The sequence below is a fragment of the Protopterus annectens genome, chromosome 9.part0 (assembly GCF_019279795.1).
Source record: "Protopterus annectens isolate FY-2018-M chromosome 9.part0, PAN1.0, whole genome shotgun sequence".
NCBI classification, from domain to species: Eukaryota; Metazoa; Chordata; order Ceratodontiformes; family Protopteridae; genus Protopterus; species Protopterus annectens.
In genome coordinates this window covers 1379556821-1379578929 of record NC_056743.1, presented here as the reverse complement: position 1 = coordinate 1379578929, position 22109 = coordinate 1379556821, and the positions used below count along the sequence as shown (strand labels likewise).

At 39.1% G+C, this 22109-nt stretch overlaps 1 protein-coding gene across 2 annotated transcripts in view; it reads right to left on the bottom strand.

Annotated features, from left to right (window-relative positions):
- The window catches only part of SIT1 (signaling threshold regulating transmembrane adaptor 1), a 119820-nt gene that overhangs the window by 80704 nt on the left and 17007 nt on the right, over positions 1–22109 (bottom strand). For both annotated transcript variants that reach the window (XM_044082477.1, XM_044082479.1), the window contains exons 4-5: positions 1639–1694; positions 1337–1401 (exon numbers count right to left, since the gene is read on the bottom strand). In XM_044082477.1, coding sequence (XP_043938412.1) covers positions 1337–1401; positions 1639–1694 — 121 coding nt within the window. The remainder of the gene's footprint in view (positions 1–1336; positions 1402–1638; positions 1695–22109) is intronic.

Here is a 22109-nt window from a genome sequence, read left to right as displayed (position 1 = left end):
AACCATCACCTCAGGCTGGTTGGCATACGCCCGCCTGTTCTGGCTGCTACTTCAGAGAAAACCAGGTGTTTATTCCTAGCTACCTTAGACCTGGTGACAAACCCATTTAACTCATACTTACAAGCCACATACCCCTTGATGTGGCCACCGGTAAAATCTGAGTCCACTTGAGGAGACCCAAGGCCACTGAGCAAGAACAGAGGGAACACCAGTGAGATGAAGCCATATGGCTGCCATCTGGTCCGGCACAGAGGCCTGGGAGGGAGGGTAGATGTGCCCTGGTGATTGATTCTGCAGGCAGAAACAGCATCACTCCCTTAAATAGGGAGTATGCACCTGCCCCTGATGATAACTCACTGCTTGCAGACAGTGAGCTGTTACCATGGTAGGTCATTGTTAAACAAAGGTGTGGTTATACACGCTCTCCATATTCTGCCTACCATACTATGCCAATCTTTGACTCCACTATGTATCATCTCTGTAATAAGATGGCAAATCAAGAATGTGTTGAAATGTTGGAACACAGCTCTACACACCCTCATGCAATGGTGTTACAGTATGCATGTGCAGGTGACTGATTCCTTACAGGCTCACAGTAATGCAGTTCATGTGGATTCTCACTGCACCACACATACATACATATATAAGCAAGCCAAGGTAATACAGTCATTCAGACAGCAATTGGCTGTTAGGTACTCACATAATGTTGTTGGTATGAGCAGTCTGGTACTCACATAACACTGTTGGTACCTACAAATGTTTTTAGTTTTTATACTCACATAATGTTGTCGGTACGTATATTCTCATACTCACATAATGTTGTAGGTACATACAGTCTGGTACTCACATAATGTTCTATGTACATACTCACATAATGTTGTTGGTGCCTACAGTCTGGCAGTCTGATATAGCATTACTGGTAGCATATTTACTTTTGGCATAATGGTTAAGGTCTTGACCTCGCAGACACAAGGTACATGTTTTTGATTTTGACCAATGATTATTGGTTAGGCTTCTAATAATATGCAGACTGATAGCCTACTAATTACCTATGAACCTATCTGCTATGAAAGCAGACATTCCGAAATAAAGCAGATGCACACATAAAATATATGAAGAATAGTAAATAGCAATGTGTAATATATATGGCAACTCAGAAAATCACATAGTATTCATGAAAAAGCTTTATCTCTTTCAAGGTTTTGTTTTCCCCTTGCAAATACTGCCACCTGTGTAGTGTTAAGAGTATATATTATTATAATAAAATAAGCTACAGTGGATGTTACTGAGAATAAAATAAGCCTAATCAGTCAGGTAATTCTCTTTCAGTTCTTACCTGTTGCTCACACTGTTGTTGTGTTTCTTCACATTCAAAGGGAGGTGTAATGCCATTACCAGCTTCTATAAAGAGATATTAATGTAAATGTATTTAAACCTTGCTAACATTCCTCATAAGAAGAGTTAGAATGAAGTGTATATCGATTTATTTTCAGGCAATAAATTACAAGGATATTGCTGTTAAAGACAATGCAGCCATATGTCCCTGTACAAATAATTGGCTGTGCATTAAATGTGAGATGCTACTTAAAACAGTAGACCATACTCAAGGAATATCAAACATTAAATTTCAGCCAGTACCTCTGTGAAGATAATGAATATTGTCATAAACGTGATGCTTGTCCTCCTCCTCGTTGCTAAAAATAAGACAAAAGAGATATTATATTCTGGCAGGTGGTAGGTTACTTTGTAAGAGTAGCTTCCAATTTTTGTGGAAAAGTGGATGTTAAAAATGCATTTTCTTCTTTCTCTATTGTATCTCAATACTAACCATTTCCCCAGCTTCTTTAAATATGCATAATATACAGTCATATTTAATGTTTACAAATGGCATGGGTGTAAACATATGATTTACCATGACAATTTCAAAACATACAGGCTTTAAAATAGCAATCTTGAGACCATAATAATGTTAGAGCACAATACTGAAGACCACAATATTGAACTCTCAGACTTGTTCCCATGCAGGACCCATGTTAGCACTTGTTCCTGGTCCACACAGTTATGGAGATTTGATATTTAAGATTTGTTGTCTTTGTCTTCAGTATTGTGATGCTCCTATATTATAGTCACCGGACTGATATTTTCAAGTTTGTGTGTTCCAGTATATTGCCATAGCAAATCCATGTGTGTGCGTGTCTCTCTTTCTCTCTCTCTCTCTCTCTCTAGAAATTATATGCCAGCATATTGAAAAAAACAAAAAAACTCACTTGCAAAAGGAAAAAAAACATATTTTATATTGGGGCAAACCCCTTACAACATCTCTGGGGGGGCTGCACTCCACACCCCATTCATTTTATATATATATATATATATATATATATATATATATATAGGTTACCATTGGATGATCGAAACGCCGAAATGTTGACATTCATATAGCTAAGACCATATGATCGACTTTCGGAATTTCGAACATCCAAAAAAAAAAATAAATAAAAACACTACAAATTTCTGTCACATTGCTAAATCCTTCCAGTTTGCATTGTACTGAGAAGCCAGTTCTGCATTGTCGGCAATGCAAATCTCGATCATATGTTCTCAGCCATATGAATGTTGGCATTTTGCAGTGTCAACAATGTGAAGGGGATCTATATATATATATATATATATATATATATATATATATATATATATATATATATATATATATATATATATATATACATATATATATATATATATATATATATATTTGGGTCTACTTTACAAGAACGAAATTTCATAATACCAAAGACCAGATGACCGAGACGAAAACTCCGAAACATTATTTACACAATTGACCCCATAGCCGGCAAGTTTCACATGGTAAGGAACCACTGAGCCAACAACTAACGGAAAATACACTGCACCATCTCTAACCCATTCAGGTGGGGGACTGTGCTGCCTACATCCCCCCCCAACTAAATATGCAACCTCCAAGATTGCACTACAATGGGGAAAACGTGTGTGTGTGTGTGTGTGTGTGTGTGTGTGTGTGTGTGTGTGTGTGTGTGTGTGTGTGTGTGTGTGTGTATATATATCTATATATATATATACATATATATATGCACACACACACACATATGGGTCCACTTCTAAACCTCGAAAGCTCAAAATCTCAAATTTTAAAACACTGAGTCCAAAATCTCGAAAGCTCAAAATACTGAATCTCATAATATCGAAAAAACACAGAACACCAACACTTACTATACTCCAGCACAAGTACATACAGAAACAAATAAAAGACCAACCATATTAGTCTAATCCAACTGTTCTCCAGACTGCAATGCTTGTCATGTATTCAGACCCACTGACAACTGTGGAGATTTATCTGTATTTATTAATAATTCCATTATTTCTCACCAGATTTCATGTGATACTGATCTGGAACTGGTTGAAGTCCTAAACACTACATTATTTATAACATTTTAAGTAATTAAAGATTACCTATCTTTGACCCCCACTAAGCATGCAGAATACTTTTCCAGGTAGAAAAGTTAGCAGTTGAACCAAACACCTTTTTTATGGGTGACTTCAACTATCCACTCATTAACTGGCAAACATTTACTACCAAAAACTATGAACAGAAATTTCTGGACTTTGTAAGTGAAAATGCACTTGACAAAGCTGTCACCCTACATGGGGATAAATCTTCTTTATTGTGTTCTCACAGACATTTCTCACAATTGCACTAGTTCACTTGTTTCTCCCTTCCTAATCATATCTGATCATTTTGCTATGATCTTTTCTATGAAAATTGGTTTGTGTCACCTGATAAATCATTTACATTCAGGTATTACTTCAAGCCCAGTTATTTACTATTTACTATTTTACTGGTGCTCACAAATGGTGCAGCTCCCCAACAACTCTTGTAACTGAAGGCTGTTGCTTACTACTCTGAATTTTGCTCCCTGTTTGATAGACACTGAGTAAGCAGAATGGTAAGTTTAGAACTAAATCCATGTGCTACTGCATTAACAAACTCTACAATAAAAAGGTAAAGCTCCTGACCATAATTAAAATGTGTTCACTTCTCATTATAAAAGAGATTTTGAAGGTTTGATAGTAAAGCTTACCATTAGGAAATGTAAAGCCAGTTATGAACATTAGATTGCAACTAATTCAAAAGATAACTATAAGGCCTTCTTCAGTTATATTCTAAAGATTAGAAATAACCTACAATCCTGTAATGAGCTTAACTCAATGGCATTGCTAATACTCTTACAGACACATTCTCTTCCAAGTTCATTGCACCCCTCTTCCCTCCTCTGCCCTTCATTCCACTTCACATTCCCCCTACTGAGCTCAATTTGGACCAAGTCCTTGTGGCACAATAGAAAATTAAAAACACTACTTCCATGGGTCCTTGCAATGCCCTTGGATGCCTGCTGAGAATTATAAAGTCCCAGTTAGCAAAACCCTAACATCAGTTCTTTAACTTGAGTGTCTTCACTGATTATGTCCCAGAGGAGTGGACAGTAGCAGTTGTGCCCTTATGTAAAGGTGATCCCCTCTACTAATCCTGGAAATTACAGGCCTACTAGTCTCACTAGTACTATTTGCAAGACTTTGGAACATACTATAGCTGAACAAATAAACAATATAGGTTACCTTAAATCACTGGCTACACATCAGTTTGTCTTTGTAAATTGCAGATTATGCCTGCTCAACCTGAATAAGTTCTTTGAAACCTGGATCAAAACACTAAAGGTGGAGGTGTGTCCATATTCATTAAGGATATCCACACCTCCAGGCTAGTTGCTCAGCATAATGCATCCAAGATTATCCAAGTGCAACTAACTCTGGGCAAAACCGCAATCCAAATTGTAACTTGCTACAGATCCCCCACCATGCCCCAGGATTCCCACTCCTCATTTCTTGATACACTGGAAAATATTAGGGTACAACCCAACACCCTAATAATGGGCAATTTCAACTACCCTACTATTAACTGGGAAAACTACTCATATACCAACTCTTTTGCTCAACGTTTTCTGGAATTCATAAATTCTAACACCTTGGATCAACTTATCCACACCCCCACCAGGGGCAGCAATATCCTAGACCTGGTCATTACCAACATAGGCGACTGGTGTTCCATACCAGAGTTTAATTCCTTGTTGGTCAGATCCGATGACAAGCTAATCACCCTAGACATCCACATCCTGCCCCCATCCCCCATTAGGGAAACCACCGTAAAAAATTTCTCCAAAGTCAACTTCACATTTCTTAAGACAGAAGTGGCAAACTTCATGACACCCATGCAGACAGACAATAGAAGTACAACTGCTGAATCCTACACAAATGCACGTTATAAGCACTTACACGAGTGCATGGATCGTGCCATCCCAAACAGAACCAAAATGCTATCCTCCAAAAAAAGGAAGCCAATCTGGTGGTCCTCTGCCATAAACAAACTCTACAACAGAAAAAAGAAACTGTTGCAAAAAAGAGTAAAATCCCATGATTGGAGGAACTCCCCGGTCAGCCTCAGTAAGAAGCTGGGATCCCTCACAAAATCCTCCAAAGCAGTTATGAAAACAAACTTACCACTGATTCTAAAGACAGCCACAAAGCATTCTATAGCTATGTCAAGAATCTCAATGGCAACACTCAGATCTGCTCTGAGTTACAGCACAATGACACTAAATATACAGAACCAACTGATATTGCCAACATCCTGGCAGATAGGTTCAGTGCTAACTTTACCCCCCTCTTGCCCCCTAAAGGACCCATCTCTATACTGGAAGAATGCAAAGTTCCTGTAATCCTGGCTGCACAAATAAAAACCACACTCTCCAAAGCCAAGAACACAGCATACATGGGACCTGACAACATCCCAGGCTACGTTCTACACAAACTACAGAATATACTGGCACCCCCACCTAAGCACCATGTTCAATCTTAGCCTCACCTCAGGCTTTGTGCCCAATGAATGGTGCACAGTGATGGTTATCCCACTCCACAAAGGGGAAGCCACCACGGACCCCAGGAACTACCGCCCCATTAGCCTAACAAGCCTGGTCTGCAAGGCCATGGAACGTATCATCATGGAACTTACAAAGACATTGATAATCTCCAAACTCTGGACCTCACCCAGTTCTGGCTTGTAAAAGGCAGATCATGTCTCCTAAACCTGATAGACTTCTTTGAGGCAGTCACCAAAGCCATAGGTGAGGTTAAGGTGGTTCACACAGTCTATCTAGATCTCCCAAGGCTTTTGACACCATCCCCCACTCTGGAATTATAGATAAACTCACTAAGCTAGGTATAAATTCCTATGTCACAAGATGGGTTGCCAACTGGCTCACTGACAGAACCCACACTGTGAAAGTAGCAGACTCCAAATCCGACTTCAGACCAGTGACAAGTGGAGTACCACAGGGTACCACAGGGTTCAAGTCCTGGATCCTCTCCTGTTTGGTATCTACCTTTCTGAAGTACAGGCTAACACAGAAAGTCTTTGGCTAATGAAGTTCGCAGATGACTGCAAACTAGGAGCCATAATCGAAACTCCTAAAGATGTGGACATCCTACAAAAGAGCCTCACTGAGACAGATGCCTGGTGTCAAAGCCATGGTCTCAAGCTCAATGCCAAAAAATGCATTGTCATCCCCTTTGTTACAAACTCTATACCCATGAGCTACCACATAGGTGGTAGTCTATTTAACACTGAAAGTGTGATGAGACCTTGCGACACAGGTGGACAGTAGCCTCTCCTTTGATAATCACATCGCCACACTAGTCAGGAAATCCTTCTACATGGCACACCTTATCACAAAAGGTTTCCCATCCAGGAAAAAAGAGGCATTGTTCCCCTCTACTCATCACTCATTAGACCCATTATAGAGTACAACGCCCCTTTTGGTATGTACCTCACAAGACATCTACAACAACTGGAAAGGCCGCAGAAATACTTCACAAAGAGGATTACTGGCCTCAAACAGATGCCCTACGCTGACAGTCGCAAAAAACTTCAGCTTTACTCCATCGCATATCGCCTACTCAAAGGCGATCTCTGCCTAACATACAAAGCTATGTCAAACCCAGAGCTGTTGAATATGCTCCACTTAAAGAAATCCCAATCCCTCTGAGCTACATGATCTAGGGACCTAAACATTGTCACCACAATAAACAGAACATCCTGGAGGGATAGAATCCTGTCCCAGAGACTTCTTATACTCTGGAACAAACTACCTATCTATATCAAACAAAGGTTCTCATTAGCATTCTTGAAGAATAATCTTCATGATTGGATGGGAAATAGGAAATTCTCCCTGGGGATCACCTCCGTGGCTCTGCTCGACAGTGGCTCAGGAAAATAATTTTCTTGGGTGGCAAACGCCAGGGTACCTTTTTGGCTAGGTCCTAGAGCCAATAGCCTAGTACCTACCTATGAACCTATGAAAGGGTAATTCAGGTCATAGATAAGGGTCACACAGTCCACACACTAGTTACCTAGACCTTGTCAAGGCCTTTAAGCTATCCCCCATGCTGGAATTATTGATACACTCTCCTAACTCAAAATTAATCCATATATAGTTTGCTGGATTTACTACTAGCTGTTTGGCAGAACCCATACAAATCATGGTTAGGGATATTTGACCTAGGAAGAAAAATGTCACAAATGATGTCCCACAAGTCTCTGTCCTTGGTCCACCCTCTTTTGTATATTCTTCTGTGACAAAAAAGCCAATATTCAGGGACTTTGGCTAACCAACTTTGTTGATAATTACAAACTTGGTGTGGTTATCAAATCACAGTCTGATACTCAGATTTGCCAGCAAGGACTGGACCAAAGAAATATTTAGTTTATTAACCACGGGTTTACTCTTTACACCAAGAAATGCAGAAAAGTTTCTTTTGGTACATATAGCATCACTCCTGCTTACCATATAGGTATGATTCCACTTAAATTTGATAAAATCATCAGGGACTTAAGTATATATGCTGATAGCAGACACTTCTTTGACTATCATGTCTCTTTGGTGGTTAGAAAATCCATCTACATTGCACAGCTTATTATTTCTGGTCTCTCAAGGTCCAAAGAAGTTAAAGTCACACTTTATTTATCCATTTTTAAGGCTATCATTAAATATAATGCACTCTTCATCATGTACCTCACCAAGCGCTTAAACTATCTTAAAGAGACCTCAATGTTTCAGCACCAAAATGATTTCTGGTCTCAATACCCTTAGTTATTCTGATAAAACTAAAGATCAAGATACTTTACTCAATGTCACACAGACTCCTGAGGGCTAATCTCTGCTAGCTTTATCTGGCATGAATCACCCAACACCCTTTGAACTCCTTCAACTAAGCAGAAAGTACAGTTGTGTAAAATCTTACCATAATGGTAGATGCCCTTGCCTTCACTGCTGCAGTGTTCTTAACAGATGGGATTCCCTGCTGAAGCCCGACATCTGGCCAGTCTGCCAAAGACTACCTGTTGCTTTTAAAAGGTACACTGAACATCACCCAAATGCTCCTTGGATTGTGTGGGGTATAAAGGTGACATTCAGGCCTACCATAATCAGAACTGAATGCCCCAGTAGGAGCACAGTCCAAGAAACCCAAGAGGTAACCTGTACATCCAGGAAGGCAAAAGACTAGGGGGTGGAAGGAGGGAGCAAATACTGCAGCAGTGAATTCAAGGACATCTACCTTTGTGGTATACAAAACTGTACTATGTCCTTACATTCACTGCTGCAGTATTCTTAACAGATGGGAGAGTGCCAAAGCTCAAGAGGAAACTTGGGAGGGGGAAGGCACAGAAGAGCCCCCTAAAAAGCCATGAAAAACAGCACTAGCAAAACCAGCCCTAGCTCTAGAGATACCATCCAACATATTGTGCTTTTAAATGTATGCATAGAAGTCCAGGTAGCTGTTTCAAGAACAGAATTAGTATATAAGCCCTTGAAAAAAGCATCCTCAGTTCTGGTAGAATGACCCTTAACTGAAGAAGGAAGGCTGGTGCCATAAAAAGTGTAACAAAAGTAAATAGCCTTAGAAATACAAGAATAAATAATTTGCTTAGATACAGCAAGTCCCAAAGATCTCAGATGAAAAGAAACAAATAACTGATCAGATTTTGTAATAGCCTTGGTCTTATCCAAATAAACTCTGAGTGAGGAAAAAGTTGGCAGATTAATAGACTGATTCAGTGATAGCTCGTTAACCACCTTAGGCATAAAAGAAGGGTTAGTGTGCAAGGATACCGTGTTCTAATAAAAGGCCACAAAAAGGAGGACAAGCCATAAGGGCCTGCAACTCAGACACCCATCTGGCAAAAGTAAGAGCTAACAAAAGAACAGTCTTCCAGGAACATTTTAGCAAGGAAACTGGGGTTTATATTACAAGATTGAAAGCATAAAATATCGAATGCAAGAACATCAGACTCCTAACCTTAGAACCTGAAATCAGCGAAAGCTGAGAACATCGAAAACAGAAACCCCAGATGCTCATAGTTGGCCTTCCTGGACACAGACACCCATACGTCACTGTGAAATGATGCATATGCATAACATATGGTACGAACTACAGTGGTATAGCACCAGAACCAGTAAAGATGTGCTAGTATACAAAGAAGTCATACACATATTAAGATGTCTACTCATTACACACCATAAAACTATTAGTATGTGTTGTAAGTACACACTATAAAAGTAAGCCCTCCAAATCTGCTCCCTGTGTGCTTAGTTGTGACCAAATAGCAACATGGCTGCCGCTACTTATCCTACTGCTCCCGGAGTACTAGGAACAAGATATGACTGTCTAATGTCTCAGAAGAAGTCAGAACCCTAGCCCTAACCCTTACCCTAGCCCTAATGGCAGACCATTGCTATTCGAAGGTTTCGTTAAATGTGGACAACCATTGCTATTCGGAGATTCCGTTTTCGATGTTATCAGCTTTTGATGTTATTGGGTTTTGAGGTTAGGAGTTAAATGTTCTTTCATTCGATATTTTATGCTTTTGATCTTGTGATATAAACCCAGGAAACTGAAGTAGCAGGCTCAAAAGGAGCATGAGTCAACATTCCAAAACCAAAATAAAGATCCCAAGGAGAAGGAACAGGCTTCCTGGGAGGTCTAATATTAAGAACATCTTTAAGAAATTGTTTAACCTCAAATTTAGAATTTAAAGGAGGAGAAAAAGGCAGACAGGCAGAGATAGCTAACAAGTGGGTCAAACTAGCATTGAGCAACTCACACAAATAAGAGAGAAACAAAGGAACATCCACAGTAAGTGGGTGCAGGTTACAAGAGAGACACCAAATAGAAAACCTGTTCCATTTGGATAAATAGGATTTCCTAGTAAGGTTTCCTGGCCTCCTGCAAGACTTGCAGCATGTCCTCAAAAAAAGGTGTCTTTGAGGAATCAAAATACTTGTTCTCAAAAAAAGGTGTCTGTGAGGAATCGAACTCCTATCACCCACAGTGTCAGTTGAAGCATGGACAAGTGTGTATGGATGAGAGATCCCCTGTCTTGTGTGATTAGATCCACCCTGTGAGGTAACTTGTGATGATTGCCTCTAGCTTGATGCAGAAGGAGAGGGAACCAGTGCTGTCACAGCCAAAAGGGAGTCAGCAACAAGATTTTAAGAACATCCTGTTAAAGTTGAACAGGACTTTTTGAATGAGAGGAAGGGGAGGGAATGCATAAAAAAATCCCCTTTCAAGAAAATGAGAGGGTGCCCACCTTCTAAACCAGAGGACCTGGAACTCTGGCACAAAACAGAGGAAGTTGTCTGTTCAAAGGGAAGCAAAAAGATCTACTTGAGGAGTACCCCAATAGTGGACAATGTCCCAAAAACAAATCCCTGTGAAGCATCCATTCATGTGACTGCATTAAGTACCTGCTCAGAGTGTCAGCCACAATGTTCTGACTGGAAGGGATACAAGCTTCCTGAAGAATCACGTGATACTTGATGGCAAGATCCCATACCAGAAGAGCCAACTGACAAAGAAAATAAGATCTCATTCCTCCCTGTTTGTTGATATACCACGTCACTGTAGTACTGTCTGTAAACTCCTTGACAGGCCCTGGAGAGAAAAGAGGATGAAAGGCCTGAAGAGCCAGCAGAAGAGCTCTCATCTCATTGAAACCAATGTGCACTTTCTGCTGAAGAGGTGACCACACCCCCTGTACTTTTAGGGAGCCAAATGTCAGCCCCCATCCCATCTCTGAAGCGTCTGTGAGAGAATAGAGGGATGCAAAGGGATCACTGGATTTGGAGACAACTGTTGATTTCACCAGTGAAGTTCCTGTCTGAGACAAGGAAGAAGAGGAACTACAAAGTCTAGAGGATGTGCGTGTTGGAGCCACACTGACTTCAGAAACAACAGAAACTTTCTTAGGTGAAGTTTCTTCAGAGGGAGCATCTGAATGGTGAATGCCATGAAACTCCTTGGTGGTAATGGAAGCCAGAGGAATAAGAATAAGAAAGAAAGAGAGAAAGAAAGAAAGAAAGAAAGAAAGAAAGAAAGAAAGAAAGAAAGAAAGAAAGAAACGAGAGTTAAGGCCTTTGGAGGAGGCAGGAATGCAAGCATTGGAACCGTCTGAATCCTGCAACCCAGAAAAACATGATCTTACAAAGGAGTCAGAGAAGACATTTTGAAATTTATATTGAACCCCAGTCTCTGAAGATGGGAAATGGCAAAATGAAAATTTTGCAAAAGGGTCTCTGGAGAGGATGCCTGAATCAACAGGTCATCTAAGTAAGGAAATATTTGGATCCCTCGAAGCCTGCAAAAAGCAATCACAGGAGCAAGGCATTTGGTGAACACCATGGGGCAGTAGAAAGGCCAAAGGGTAAAGCACAGAACTGAAAATGTCAGGAAGCAACACAGAAATGCAAAAAAAAAAATAAAATAAAAACTTCCTGAAAAGAGGATGCATCGGAATATGGAGATAAATATCCCTGAGGTCCAGAGACACCATATAGGCCTGAGGGAGCAAGACAGGAAACAGAATCTGAAGGGACAACATCTAAAAGTAAGACACTTTTGGAAAAGTGTTTAGATGAGAGACATCTGGAATAAGTTTTCAAGTGCCCTCCATTGTAGGCACTAGAAAAAGTCTTGAGTAGAACCCTTTCCTCTTTGGGATACAAGCACCTCTTGAATAGTATCCTGAGTCAAAAGATTTTGAAGAACCTCTGGGAAAAGTGGAAGTTGTTCCTGAGGATGCTGAGAAATGCCCATAAAAACAGGACAGGATTTCTACACCATGAAGTATCCCTGATGAATAATTGATAGAATCCAAGAATTCTGAGTGATTTGAAGACAATCAGGAAGAGAAATGGAAAAGAGAAGAGAAAGAGGAATGTCACTGGGAAGAGACGGACAGTCACACAGTGCCTGGTTTGCCCAGAAGAGAAAGATTTGGAGTCCCTGAAAACTGAGTAGCCTTAGCTGAATGAGCCCATTTGCCTCTCTTCCTACCTTTAGTAGAAGGGCAGGATTGCTTACAAACAAAGGCAGGCATAGCAGGGTAGTTTCTCTGAAATTTAGGCACAGGAAAAACAAATGCATGCTTAAGCTCCTGTAAGGCCTTACCTTATCCTGAAGGAACTTAAACATATCATCAGTAGCTTCCCCAAACAAAAGTTTAGAATCCAGATCCATCAACTTAGTTTTAATTTAATCAAGTAGAGGTTGAAGCCTAAGGCTAGAATACTTCCTCATCACTGAACCAAAAACAGCAGCCCTAGAAGAGGGATCTGCTGCATCATAACTACATTTAATAGAATGATGAATGATTTGAGAGGAAGCCCCTAGCAAGGAAAGAACAGAGTTTTACCCTCAGAGTCTGGAAAATCAGAAATAAGTTGACAGGCCTGAAAAACAACAACCAATATATACCTAGACATATGCATCTGATAATTAATAGCCCTAAAAGCTAGGGTAGCAGAAGTGAAAACCTTCTTACCCAACCTTTCCATAGTTCTGCTATCCTTGTCAGAAGGCAACTTGGGTGAAGGAAGCAACTGAGATGGCTTATCAGAAGGCTTGAGACATGAGAGAGGGGTCAGCAGCAGAAAATTTATATAGGAAAAAACAATCCTCAGGTACCCTATTAAACCTGTCAGACTTCTTGGGAGAAGGAGGCAGAGAATCAAGCACATGAGAGGCATTGGAAACCACATCCAGCAAAGCAGCCAAAACAGGAGGAATAGCTGCAGGTTTCGGGGGTTCCAACTGCAGCAACTCATAATACCTCTTATGGATATCAAAGACCTGAGCACAATCCCACTTAAAAAAAATCCATCATCCTAGACAGTGTATCTCCAAAGGAAATTTCCTCAAAAGGAACATCAGGACTAATAGATTCCTCTACATCTGACCCATACTCCAAAGGAGAAGGAATTTGAGTAGAATAAGTCAGGAAATCATTATCCAAATCCGACTCATCCTCAAAAGAATCCTCCTCTCTAGGCTTTTTAAGGGGGTAGAGGCCCAAGGAGGAGTAGGAACTGAAACCCCTTGAGGAGGCTTTAAGCACATTAAATCAGTAAATAGCCCCTGAGTGAAGGCTGCCACTCACTTTGTGGATCCCTAGGAGCAGAAGAAACATGTTTATTTTTTTTCTTTTTTAAGGGAACATCCCTTCCAAAAATCTGAGAAGGCTCAGACCCAGTACAGCAGTCAAGAACAGTAGTAGGAACTTCTTCCCCAACCAAAAACTGAGGAACTCTGCTAGGCCCCGCAGAAAAAATCAACCTTGGTTCCCTTTGAATGTCCAAGATGGATGCTTGCAAAGCCTCTTTGGACATGCTGCCAGCCAGACCCTCACAGGCGTCCAACACTGTCACAGCAGGGATATCTGACAACACAGCTGGGTGAGCCTCTGGATTTATAATGACCTCAGGAGAAACAGCAGGCAGAGGCTGGACAGTTGAAGATTCTGGTCATACCTTTTTCACCTTCCTCTTCCCTAATGGCTGACCCTTGGGGTGGAAGATTCTTTCCATTGTATCTTTAGTGAGAAGTTTAAAACGCTGGTTCTCAACATACAAGGAAAGGGAAGAAAGTCTACTGTGAAGGGGTTTCAGAATGAATGCTTGGCAAAACAGAACACACATATGGTCATGAGAAGCCTCTAGACAAAAAAAGACACCTTGTGGTGGTCTTTATGGGGAATCTCTCCCACACTGGCATTTACCCTTCTTGGATGACATTAACCCCCAAGAAGCACAAAAAAGTAAGTAAAAACAAAATCCCTAACAAAGTACTTATCTACAACTACAATAGAAGTCAGCAAACAGGCATAGGTAGTCACTTGAGAACGAAAATGTGTTCTACTGGCAGAAAATACATGCAGGCAAACAGACCAAGAGTAAAAACATATGTTCAGACTGGTGACAAAGAAGTTCTGATTATGGTAGGCCCAAACGTCACCTTTATGCCCCATACCTCTCAAGGAGCCTTTGGACACTCGGCATACCTTTTAAAAGCAACAAGTAATCTTTAGTAGAGTGGCCAGACATTTGGGCTTCCATGGAAGGGAATCCCATCTGTTAAGAATACTGCAGCAGTGAATGTAAGGACATCAACTGTTAAAGCAAACACCAGTTCCAGAGACCTAAATCAACATTATCACATCAACTAGACCAGATAGTATGACAAATCAAACACCCACCTAATTTTTAGAAAAGGCTGCCCTTACCTATCAAACAGAGTACTTTCCTAGAAACCTTTAAAACCAGTCTGGATGAGTAGAGGCATGACTGCAAATTTTCACTAGCAATATGTGGAGAAAGTCTGTTTAATAAGGGGCACTACCATTTTCCCACCAATACTGGGTGATGTAGTTGAGCTTTTTGATGGTCCCTCCTGGCTGCAAGCTTAGTAAGAAGTTATGAACCTAAATGGATGGATAGATAGATAGATAGATAGATAGATAGATAGATAGATAGATAGATAGATAGATAGATAGATAGATAGGTCTATCTAATAAGTCCAATACAGAACTGGAGGCAGTGATTATATAAAAATAAATACTAGTTTATTTCATAATTCCACAGTTTGAACAAAAAGATGATGGCTCATTTGGCTTTTTAATGTAAACAATTCTATAGTTCCATAACACAAACAAAAGGTAAAAACCCACTTGGCTTTTTAACACAAACAAAACAACAATACGTTACATTTTATCCACTATATCCATAGTCTTTTAGAACCTTTCCTAGAAATGGGCTGCTCTTACACAAAAAAGTCCACGGCTGCAAACGATTTCCAGGCCTGGATTCCAGCTTTATAAAACAGGTACTTCCATTAAATACAACTCCACATTAGGCCTAGAACTGGCTATCATATTACATGACTCCAGGATCTTCAGATGAACTTACATCTTTGCTGATCCCCAGCTTAAGGAACCAACTTCCAGAGTACCTGTTAACAGGCACTCCTTTAAGCTGTATTATCTAACAATTTACTTGCCAATGCTAATCAGTTTCCTGAGGATCAAAACATATTGACTGCACTCAACATATTAGGATGTATGTGTGTGTGTGTGTGTGTGTGTGTGTGTGTGTGTGTGTGTGTGTGTGGGTGTGCGTGGGTGTGTGTGGGTGTGTATGTATGTATGTGTGAATAGTATTATTATCAAAAACCTGCTTTAGAAATTTATTGTGTCTTCTGTATGCATTCAGCCTTACGATTACTAGCTCAGGAGTAGATATATGACCATAAGCTTCACACTGTGATTTGTCACATACTGATAAGAGTTTCTTCTACTTGGAATAACCCTGATCTTCATGGTAGTAACACTAGGCGTATGAGCTAATTCAGTAAGGGACTGCTATTAGCATCAGCTATATGCAGTTTAATGAATCACATACAGTATTATGTACCTCCTAAATGACACAAGAACTCATATGTTAGGGGCAGGCATTTTGCCATAAATACAATTTCCTATCATTTAACGTGTGGATCATGGCTAATTTACATTCTATTTATTTAATTATTTGTTTATGAGGTAGGTGGGCTGGGTCATGCACACTTTAGAGCCAAGAGTTGGGCCACCACAGAAAAGCATGATACAATCTGTGTAAAGTACAATGCAATACATGTGCATAAATATAGAAATGCTTACAATTAGTATCTTTGCAAAACACTTTAGACAGTGAATTTCTTTCAAAAATGAAATACAGAAATTATTGTGTTAACATATTTACACCGTTGTGCTCTGTAAATAATGGCTGGCATGCAGTGGAGACATGTCTCTGTTTATGCACAGCTATGCTCTCTTATTGCAAAAGCATTTTAACACTTTACAGTGCATAACATATTCCTGAGTCCCACACATCATCCTTAACTCTCCAGCCATCCTCTGCTCCTAGGTTCTTGGACTCAAAATGAAAGTATGTAAAAAAAAATAAAGTGCCTTCAAATCACTAAATGACAAGGTCCATTAATAAAATTATACTTTAAAAAAATAGTGTTATAACACAAGACAAATGTCTAAAAGTAGAAAATCATTTGCGATGAATGGAACACAAAATAATACAGAAAAAAAGGGATTAGTGCATAATATTGGAGTAAGGAGTTATGAGAAATGTTTTGTTTTGTACGTATAGGAAATGCTTTTCAACACTCTTCATTGTTCCCTACTTTTATAGTACAAAATATGTTTCATATGTAATATCAGATCCACACATACAGTGTGTGTGTATGTGTGTGTGTGTGTGTGTGTGCGTGTGTGCGTGTGTGTGTGTGTGTGTGTGTGTGTGTGTGTGTGTGTGTGTGTGTGTGTGTGTATGTGTGTGTAGTGGGATGGGGGCCTTCTCTCTGCCTCTCCAGAAGTACCCCGATCTACAAAGTCTTGATCTATTCATTCTGTTTGTCTGTCTATCTCTCTGTCTGGCTAGTGAAATGGAGAATGCCAAATTATGAAGTCTATCTGCGTGAAACTGAAATATTGAAATGATAGTATGTGGAATATCCATTTCATTGTATTATGCATGTATTAAAATTCTGTAACTTAAAGAAAATTAAACAAAATAGCTATCTTTCAGCAAAGGGACACTGTGTGGATGCTTTGTGGTGGCTTGCTCTCAGTACCATCATATAAACTAAACATATATACTAACTCTGAAATTATATAACCTCCAAGTAAAAGAAATTACTATTTATTTAACAAAAGCCAGCCTGATGGTAGAGAGTCAGGGATTATGTCCGTGCTGCTGGTAGCCTGAGTTTGGGATTGAACTCAGGATGCCTGTAAGGATGGTTAATGTGGGAGAAGAATGAAGCTTCTGACAGCCAGCTCTCCTTTCTCAGGAGGAGAGTGTTGGGAAATATGATGCCCGTGTGACCTCTGATGGACACCAGGGCCTTGTAGATCATCTCAGGTTAATACATGCGGTGGAATGATACCCTGATGTCATTGCACTAGCTGCTCCCACAGCCTGGGTAAATGCACAACCACTGCACTGAAGGTTGCTTGTAGGCTCTGTGTTTGCTATTCCTTATTAGATTGCTATCTCTCTCCAGCCCTAGAAGTAGGCTATCACTGTGAATGACATCAAGAGGAGTAAGGGAGCTACCAAGCAACGGGTTACTATAGGATACCTGGGAGAAGTAAATGGGAGGAAATCAAAGAATGAGTAAGCAGAGAAGCTGGGGGGCATCTTAGGCCACACAGGTTCAATGTGAGCATACAAAAAGCAAAGCATTAAAAACTTTTTTTTTTGTTGCATAGTATCATCTTAGAACAGGGACATTTAGGTATGGGTGTGTATGGCTAGTGACCTCACCTGGGGGAACAGGGTGGCTTGCCTCCTGCAAAGCTATATGTAAAAAATCCATGTTACTTTTTAGTTATTTAAATTTTTATTTTTCCAAATGTCCTTGTAGTATTACTTAAGCTTTATTTTATTCCCTTCCCAAATTTCCATTTTCCAAAAGTCCCTGTAATATTACCTAAGCTATACTTAATTCCCTTCCAAAGTTTTATTGCTAATATTATTAAACATATTAGCTTTTTAGATTTATAAATAAAAGAATCTACTTCTGTTGTGCAAGAAGTAAATATTTCTTATTTCAGCATATCATAATGCAAAGTAAAAAGCCTTCTTATAATACTCAATATTTTAATGTTCATTTGGATGCAAGATGCCTTAATGATCCAATCTTTTAACCATCTGTTTTACAGAGATAAAGTGGTATTTAGCAATCTAGTGACAACATTATGCTCAACTTCCTATCAGAACAGCAGGATATAAAAATGCTTTCACGTCGAACAGGCATTCTGCTTTCACTGACTAGAAGGCTATTTATCACTCAGTGGTATGGAGCATGCAGGCCCTAAATAGGGCACCAAGGGAAACTGCAACCACAAAAACATGCTACATTCTCTGTCATTGTTAATATGGTCTATTCTAAATTGTTAAATCTTCCATAAGAGGCAAACCCTATATGGATGCAAGTATCATTTAATTCATCATTAACAAAGGAAGGACTGTCAGACTTATTGATAATAATGCATGTTGAAATTAAAATATATGTTTAATTGATGATAGGAAGTAATGTATCAGTGTTTTTGTGGTTTATATAAAATGTTAACATGAAGCAGACATATTACAATTATGTTTTATAGATAGAGCAACTGTTTTTTTTTTCTTTTAATGATAATACTTTCCATTATACACATTACAGAAGGTTCACAGATTAATAATAGATTCTTGAGCTGATAGGTCATTTGTAACCTGACCACATGATCCCACAATGAATTTACCAAGATATGAATTAAAACCAGACCCATGACAGGATGAATTACTTTGGACCTGTTGATGTCTCCTTTCCATAAAGGCTTGAGGGGCCAGTCTGGGAGTATACTCACAACTGCCCATCCAGTAAACTGGGTTGCACTTAAATAGGATGAGGGAACTGCTATACTTTGCATCCAGTGGGAGACTATTCCATAAAACATTTATTCTCTGTGATAGATATGTATCATACCAAAAGGTTGAATTGATATTGCAGTAGAAGTACAGATCTCTTAAGTGGATGTTTATGATATAATTAGTTTTGTGGATGTGAAGTAGGTTACATAAGACTGGATGCTTCAAGGTTCTGTAAGTTAGGCAGAGGTCTCCTCTCCAAACTGATAGGACACAGAAAGGAGAAAGAGTGCTTAAAGGTTGTCAGGGTAGGTCAAGGTGGACATACCCTAGATTTTCTTAATAAGGAAATGCAGGTCTGTCAGACTGGGACATGTATTTAGATACATACATAGCAAAGGGGGCATTTTATGTTTACGCTATGTAGATGTTGAGTAGGTGTGGGAGAGGATAAGACAGTTTTATGTTTACACTATGTAGATGTTGAGTAGATGTGGGATAAGGTACTATAGTTATATGGTTACACTATGTAGATGTTGAGTAGGTATAGGAGAGGATAATACAGTTTTAAGCTCACTGCAAGATACTAGTTGAGAGAGGGATGCCTCCACTTTAGCTAAGTACTTACCCTTCTCACAGACAAAGTCCTTTGCTTTAAGCATGAATTCACTTTCAAAGAACATGTGGCAGTTCTTACACTGCCTTAGGATATTTTGTAGTATAAGGCTAGCAATAGAGGAATTGTCAGTCTGCTGTTTCCCCATGATGGCTGCTGTGTGAGGAAGGTTAGTGAGGAACTAGAGAGGGTTGGGGGGAATAATAAAAAGGGGAATTTTGTTGGATTGGAGAAACACAGGACTATACAGCTAAAAGAAGGATAGTGGAAATTTGCTGAAGTCAACTCTCCTCAGTGTAGCTCTACTCAGTCCAATACAACTCAGGGAAAGTATTTAAACAGTGCAGAAGTGATAACCTATTCACAGGAGTTAGAAGAAGGTACCATTTCAATAATACAAGAGAGAAGTTACTTGTGCATACTATCCACTACATAAATACAACTAAAGCAGTGATGCAATCAGCACAGGTCTGGGCAGTATTAACCAAGAAAAACAAAGACTCAATGAAAAAAAAAACAAGGGAAATATGAAAAATAAGTCCTCTATGTTACCCCGGAGTTGCAGTAATTAGACTAGCTCTCACTTAGCTCAAATCACTTCTTAAATCCAAGACGGCCACTACACTAGGCCAAACAGATACTTGAAACAGAAAATAAAATACAGATTTACTCAAAGCAGAAAATACAATGCATTATTTATTTATTTATTTATTTATTTATTTTATTGTTTGTTTGTTTGTTCATTGTGTATGTAGAATGGTTTATTGACCCCACTTGAGCCTCAAAATGAGCTCAAAGAGCACACAATGTATTACTGTCTTTCAGTCAAAGTCAACAATGCATAGCAGAATTCAGAACTTAAAAATTTGAATGCTGATTGGGTAACATTAAAAGATCCAATCAGAGAGTATTGAAAAAAGAAAATATATACAAAATGCAAGCCAAGATATGCATAAAATACAGTGCAATCAAAATATAATACATATATACATAACTATTTGCATATCAGATACCAGATTAAGAGGCTAATAAAGGTTATTCTATTATTCATGATATGGTATGGTAATTTACATAACCTATGTCATGGCAGCAGAAGCAAGTAGATTCAGTGAAGAACTTTAAGTGCAAAAGTAATATCAGGAAATGAAGAAAACAGCTCTAAATACTTAGATCGGTAAGGCAGCTTAATTGAAGACACAGCAATGTACTTTCCTGGCTTTTCCTTTGATTTTAAATTCAAGCACTTCGTCAAATAGTGAGTGAAACACAAGGTAGAGCTGAGCTCTCGCTCCACAGTAAGTATTAACCAAGAAAACAAAGCAACCAATGAAAATCAAGTAAAATCTGAAGCCTATATGCTCTAAGCTACCTTTATTTTATTTATTTTATTTTACATTTTTTAACCGGGCTAGTCTAGCTGGATATATTTCCATTTTCAGTAGAGGCCCGGGGAGAAAAGCTCCAACAAGATAGAAAAATTAAAAATATTGTTACATGGTAAATGAAAGGATTAATAAAAAAATACAACAAGTAATTATTACATACTAAATATATTTACACTTGAAAAAAGCAACAGTAAAAATATTTACACTTAAAAAAGCAACAATAAAAATGTAGCACAGTAAGATTCATATGGAATTTTTCACATCAAGTAGAAAGATTTCAGTAGTATGTTGATTAGAGTTTAAACAGGGACTTGCAGCAATTAGTCTAATTCTTAATTAGATAAAATCAGTACTTAACATATCTAATGGCCAGTACACCAGACCAATCACCTCACTCAAAGCAGAGAATAAAATGTATCTCTACTCAAAACAGGAAAAAATGTAGAAATAGTATCAGGGAATGCAGAAAACATCTCTAAAAGTCCAAAACAGTCAGGAATCTTAAGTGCAGATACACTCCAGCTTTTTCTCCAGTAAGTACATTTGTCTTTGTCTCAGAAATTTCAAATGAAACCATTTGTTATAGCTCTCTACCCATGTTCTAAACCACCTGTCATGTTAAGGATTCAAATTCAATTCAGAATATGTAATCCCTGAAATAAATCTCCTTCTGCACCAGAGTGTCACCAAGTGGGGTGCCCCTCATACATCTTTCAAGGTAGGTGCCCAGTAGTCATGTTTACAAAGAACCAAAATGAACATAACTGGCTCATGGCGACACATAAGGTGAAGGTCTGTACTCTGAATCCATTTGAGGTTGTCAAATTCCACACTTGGCCATGGTGACTGGGTTCAGCTATGTTGTAAATAAATTTCATTTCTGCTTCTTTTGTCTGTAATCTTATCCTTTCAATCACTACCCAAAATGCAAGGCAGCAGGTGAAGACGTGGACATAAAATGATTCATTCCTTACTTGATCCCACCACAGTCTGGCACAGTACTCAGCACTATTGTAGCAAAACTTTTCCACTGGTCATACATCTGATCTCACTTACCTTTATTTGTGAACAAGACCAGACACTAAAACTATTGCACCTCAGGTAGCTGCTCTTTCCTAATCTGTAGTCCACACTTCTCTCAGGACAGAATCACGCAGATTTGTATTTGTGCATGTGTGTCTGCATGCATGGCTGTTTGTGGGTTGGTGTGTGAGTGTGTGTGCG